The 5,768-nt window shown below is 47.5% G+C and overlaps 1 protein-coding gene across 1 annotated transcript; it reads right to left on the reverse strand.

The window, feature by feature from the left end:
- Window positions 1-812: 812 nt before the first annotated feature.
- On the reverse strand, window positions 813-1,241 carry LOC137814158 (uncharacterized). The gene has a single exon (XM_068616752.1). The coding sequence runs from the start codon at window positions 1,239-1,241 to the stop codon at window positions 813-815; it is 429 nt and encodes a 142-aa protein (XP_068472853.1).
- Between the last annotated feature and the right edge of the window lie 4,527 nt (window positions 1,242-5,768).

Here is a 5,768-nt window from a genome sequence, read left to right on the forward strand (position 1 = left end):
CAATCGTTCTAGACACACTTTCATCGGAGAAGGTCGTCCTTAGCTCAACGTACCCACGTACTTCTACCTGGTCTCCCGCAAAACTGATCTAACATCCTTCGTATGGCCTCAACTGATCAGGGGATAGTTGCAAATTGGTGAACGTTCCCAAAACATCACATCTGCCAAGCTTCCTTAGTCGACCAAGACTCTGTGCACCTTTCTCCCCATTGTGATGACGGATATCACTACCGGATCATCCTCGTGAGGAAACACGTCTTCCAAGTCAGAACTCGTGAAGCAGAGAGTGGGCTTCGTAGGGCGGTCAAGTCCCATTGTATCCAGGGACATCATTGCCCGTGCGTATCACTTACGTTTGGAAGTCATGCTTCCTCCTTCAGAAAATCCTCCCGCGATGGTATTCAAATCTCCATGGACCGGTGTCTCATGTGTTTGGTCCTTGATAGCAACCTCTTCCTTCGGTTCTTCCTAGTTAGCTTTGAGATACTCCTTCAAGAATCTCCTTTGACCATGATAGCGAGTTGGAAACCTAAGGCTATGCATCGTTCGACGTTGTGCCCAAATGCTTAGTGGAATTCACACCATGCATCTCTTCATGATCCCAAGGACCGATCTGTCTTATGGGGAAACCTTAGCTTATCTGCTACCCCTGGAATGCTCAAGAGCTCTTTATAGGATACTCAAAATTTGGGCTTGGTTGCTAACCCTTCCCTGGCTTTTGTCTTGGGCTGATCTCTCTTGGCTACATATGGGACGTACCTTGAGTCTGTTCTCTTCTTGGTGGAGGTATCATTTTCCCTCAGGGACCAATCTCAGTTGCTTTCCTTGGGCTTAGGTTGCTTTGACCGCGAGCTTCCATTCTTCCTGAGTATGGTCTCTTTTGCCTCGATGTGAGCGATAGCTCGTTCACGTACCTCGGAGAATGTCTTCGTTGGATTCTTGATTAACGAATCGCTGAATGGTTCTGTTGTCATCCCTTGGACGAAGGCTGCGACCATCATCTCTTCATCGTGTGTTTGAAGCCTTACCCTGATCACACAAAACCTATTCAAATAATCTTTCAGTTCCTCTCCCTCCTTTTTTTTGACGTTGAAAAGGTCGTACAACTTTAGGGGTTTGACCTTGTTGGTAGAGAACTGTTCTATAAACAACTTGGAGAACTGGGGGAAAGAGGTGATGTGACCATCTGGAATTCCAGTAAACCATTGAAGGGTTGTACCTGTAAAAGTATCCATGAGCATCTTACATCAGATGGCATAAGATCCTCCAGAGATGCTCATTTGAGCCCTGAATGTCGCGAGATGATTTTTTTGGATCTTCTACTTTCGAGAAAAAGGCGATTTTAGGTGTGATATAATGAGGTTTTGTGCAACTCCTCATTGGTTTGCGCATGTTCCTCCCTAACTATCCATTAGACGATCTTGCAGGAGCTCTTGCTCAGCTCGGGCTTCTGCTCGTAGCCACTCCTGCTCGACCTTGGCTTCCTCTTGGATTCACTCTTACTCTCTTCGATATTCTTCGTTCGTCTCTTGGAGGGCCCTCATGGCCTCCATCAGTTGTTGTAAGGCAGGGGCATCGCTTCCTTCGGATCCCAGCAAGCCTTTCCTTATTTTTCTCAGCACGTCAAATGTGGATGGGACCAGGATTTGTCTCCAATTGGTGCTTCGAGGTACTTGGTGCTCCACTGGGACAAAGGGGGCTTTACTTGTTAGTCACACTTTGACGATCAAGTCAGTGAGAGCATTCAAAAATATCAAATCAGTTTTAGTCTCAAGTATTCATAAACAACATACCTTTACTTGGGGTCTCATGCCCCTTTTATATATATCCTTCAACGAATTTTTCCAATCTCAACAAAGCAAGATTTCAACAGGGAGAATATAATCTCAACAAAAAGTATATAATCATAACAGAAAAACATAATGCTTATGCGCACCTTTATTCCTAGGTGCTAACTACTTTATTCCCAACAACTTTTATTGGTATTTAATTAGCGTATGTATTATAGACAACCTGAATATTCCCTCTCTTTTAATTAACTTTTTCGAGTTGTCTACCAGCATCTAGGCTAAGCTCATGTCCCACCCTTTGAACCCATACTAGCCCAAAAACTGAGCTGACCGAAACGCTTGGACCGAAATTTCGAGCACTCCTAACGAATGCAATCAATAATTTCAGTATTAAATATAAATTATTATTTACAAATTTATAAATTTAGTATTATTAAAAGATTATCATCCATATATACAATTTTATAAATGTAATGACTAGAGCTCGGTTCTCGATTGTATTTTCATGATGGCTCGGTTCTTTTTTGCAATGGGAGGTCAACTCGGTTGTTAGGCCTGGGTGAGACCTGCGCAGATGGCTCTTTTCCAGGGTAGGCCCTAAGCGCGCAGTAGGGTTATTACACAAAGTAATTTTATATATAACATGCTTATAGATATGTTTGGGGCGGTGAATATAATTTTGTTATTATTGTGCATATTTGTTATTATTACGTGGCAATATTTTCTTGTTGCATGTTTTGCACGTGGCTAGTGGCTATTAATCCTAGTAAGATAGGGAGATGCATTTGTTGAACCAAGTGGTGTTCAAGCTTTGAAGAATCCAAACCCTTTGAAGGATATTGAAGCCTTAGTTGTGTTTGTTGTTGCTGTGCTGGTTTAGTTTAGTTTTGGGGTAGTTTGAGTGTTGTAATCCACCCTTTGATTAAATCTAAAGCATAGGCATTCTCAATCTTTGTGAAAGTAAAATGTTTTCAAACTAAGTTAAAACAACCAATTGTTTTGTCGAAACAACCGATTATTTATACTTAGATGTTTTAAGAAAAGATTGAAAACTAGTTTTCAAAGGGTTGAACTGTTAGAACCAAAACAACCGATTGATTTGAGGAAACAACCGATTGTTTGTTTTGGGACCATAACAGAAAAACTATTTTATCTTTGACTAAGCTTTAAATGATTTAACTGCTTACGCTCCAGTCATTAAATGCTTTGACCAATCTTTTAATGCAATTTAAGAGTTTGTTAAGATTTGATAACAAACTACATCTTTGAATATATTCAGAAAAACAGATTTGAGAATTTGTACCGTCCCGTATCCGGGCGTTGACTAAGTCAAGGTCAAAGTCAACGACTGGAAAGTCAAAGTCAACTCAAGGCGTCGCCCAGGTGTAGAGACGCCAAGAGGAAGCGTCGCCAAGACAAGGCGTCGCCAAGGCAAGGCGTCACCTAGGTGCAGGCGTCGCTAGATCAAACAGTGTAGATACAAGGCAATCACAGCGTGGTTCCCCGATACCCATGGGTAGGAAAGACCATGGAGGGAGCGACGCCGTGGGAAGGCCTCAGGTCCCAATAGCACGGGGCAGCGATAAAGAGAAGGAAAAGGTGGCTTCAAGGCCATAGCAATAGTACCAGCGAAGGGCAGCCTGACTCGTGAAGTGCTTCTGCCGCCCCAGAGACGCCCGTGGGGCAGATACGACTCAAGAGGAAAGTCACGCCCAGGGCAACCGGGTGCAGGGTACAAAAGGAAGGCAGATACGCTCTCAAAGTAAGTGACTAGATACTTGGGGGCACGAGTTGGCACCCAAAAAGTCACCCCTAGCGCAGTAGCACTCTCAGCAGGAGGACTCACACGTAGAAATGTCCCCAGGTGGGCAGAAGCGCCCCCAGATGGGGTCATGGCGTCGTGAGGCCCTCCACGTGTACTACAGTCTTGTCAAAATGGAAACACCCTTTAGTCAGGTGCCAGGTAATTAAAAGTCATTCAATACAGTTTCCCTTTTCGAGCATTCAGGTACTATAATGACTCCCAAGCGTTTCAACGTCTTAAATGCGCTACGTTCTCTAATTAAACGCTTTAATGAGTGCGTTATGTTTGTAATTAAAAGCGCTTTAAGGCGCTTTAAATGCTTGGGTGGTTTAAATAGCGCGGAGAATGTTGGAAAAAGGGTTGGAACTTTCGGCAAATTTACCAGAGAACTCTCTAGTTGCTTGCTCGTGCTTCAAGGCTACGTACAAGTGACTGGGGAATATTTTTGCCTGAAGGAGACAACACACACATATACACAGTTCTTTTACCACCTTCAGAGTGCCATACGCGGTGCTCAGACACGTAGGTGGACAGTTTTTGGTGTTTCTTGCTGGCTGACTTGAGCGTCGGAGTGCACACGGCCGCTAGGGCGCCTTTTTGTCCTCTTTTTTGCAGGAATCCACAGGCAACCAGTGGGAAGGAGTCCCTAGCTGGCAGTTGAGGTCGCGCACGAAGACGTCCCGGTCAACCGGACGGAACATTTGGCGCCCACCGTGGGGCCGATATAAAACATCAGTCCCATCACAAGTTCGAGAAAATCTATCAGGTTGCAGTAGCGCTGAAGGAGGTTGGAGTGACAATGGCCCCCACCAGACGAAGAGCAGCACGCGCAGCCCCAGCAGTCCTATCCATGCAGCAGGTCCTGGAAATAATGAGGGGGCTACAGCAGGACATGGCGGATTCGAAAATGGAGCAGGAACGCATGCAGGCAGACCTTGACGCCTCGCATGAGCGGAACGAAGAGCTCCACCGTGTGAATGAGGAGTTGCGCCAGGGCCTGAGAAACGATAGGAGGCGGCCTGGGCATGACGAGATGGAGAACCATTCCCCACCAAGGGAGTTTTCCACTCCTTTCTCACAGGAGATCCTAGACGCAGCGATCCCGAACACGTTCGCGGGACCCAAGGTGATCTTCACCGGGATGGAGGACCCAGAGACGCACCTGGCTGCATTTCACACGCAGATGGTCCTGATAGGCGGTTCTGATGCTGCCAAGTGCAAGCTCTTCATGAACACCCTGACCGGGATGGCTATGGACTGGTTCATTAGCCTCCCAGAAGGTCATATCACATCTTTCCGCCAATTGTCGCGATTGTTCCGAGAACAGTACTTAGCCAACAAGGCCCCGCCGCCGGTCTCCTACGACCTGCTCGATGTGAAGTAGTATCAGGGGGAGACCCTGAAGGAGTATATCAATCGCTTCGGGGCCCAGGTCGTGAAAGTTGGCACAACAGAGGAGCCTATGATCGTGTACGCATTTGTGAAAGGCGTGTGCCCCGGCCCCTTCGGAGAATCCATTATCCGTAATCGCCCTAGGACTTTCGCTGAATTACGGCGTAGGGCGGTAGAGCATATTGCTTCGGAAGGGGAGGTATGTGTGAAGCGCACCAGCGCCGTGCCCTCACGCCCGAGGGGACCGGCGCGGGTTCAACCCGTCAGAGTTAATGAGACCACGACGGGGAGAAAGGAGCCAGAGGCGAGACGCCCCTACGAGGCCAGAAAGCCCCAGCCCCGGGGCCCAGCAGGAGGCGAACGCCCCGCCAGAGAAAGAGCAAGACCGGCGAGGTACAACTTCGTGGTTGAGTTGAAGGATTTGATCGCCGTGCCCAACATAGCTGAGAGGCTGAGGCGACCAGCGAAGACCGACAAGGTGTTAGGGCCCCGTAAAGACTCTTGGTGCGAATTCCACGAGGCTTTCGGGCACCAAATTGATAATTGCCTGTCGTTGGGCTACCAGCTAGATGAGCTGGTGAGGACTGGGTTTTTGAAAGATTATGTCGCAGATTCCACAACGACCGCCACCTTGCCGCCGCCGACAGAGGAGCCAGCACACGAGATGCCAGTGCTTGGCGAGGTCCACACCATTGCTGGAGGTTTTTCCGGCGGAGGACCCACTGCCTCCCAGCGAAAGAAATACGCGAGGGGGGTGAATTCAATCGAAGAGAGGCTCTCGG

Source organism: Phaseolus vulgaris, chromosome 10, assembly GCF_000499845.2.
Source record: "Phaseolus vulgaris cultivar G19833 chromosome 10, P. vulgaris v2.0, whole genome shotgun sequence".
Classification (NCBI taxonomy): domain Eukaryota; kingdom Viridiplantae; phylum Streptophyta; class Magnoliopsida; order Fabales; family Fabaceae; genus Phaseolus; species Phaseolus vulgaris.

What these genes read in the sequence shown, in the direction of transcription:
- LOC137814158 (XM_068616752.1), bottom strand. Translation starts at nt 1,241, where the DNA reads ATGCTCATGGATACTTTTACAGGTACAACCCTTCAATGGTTTACTGGA.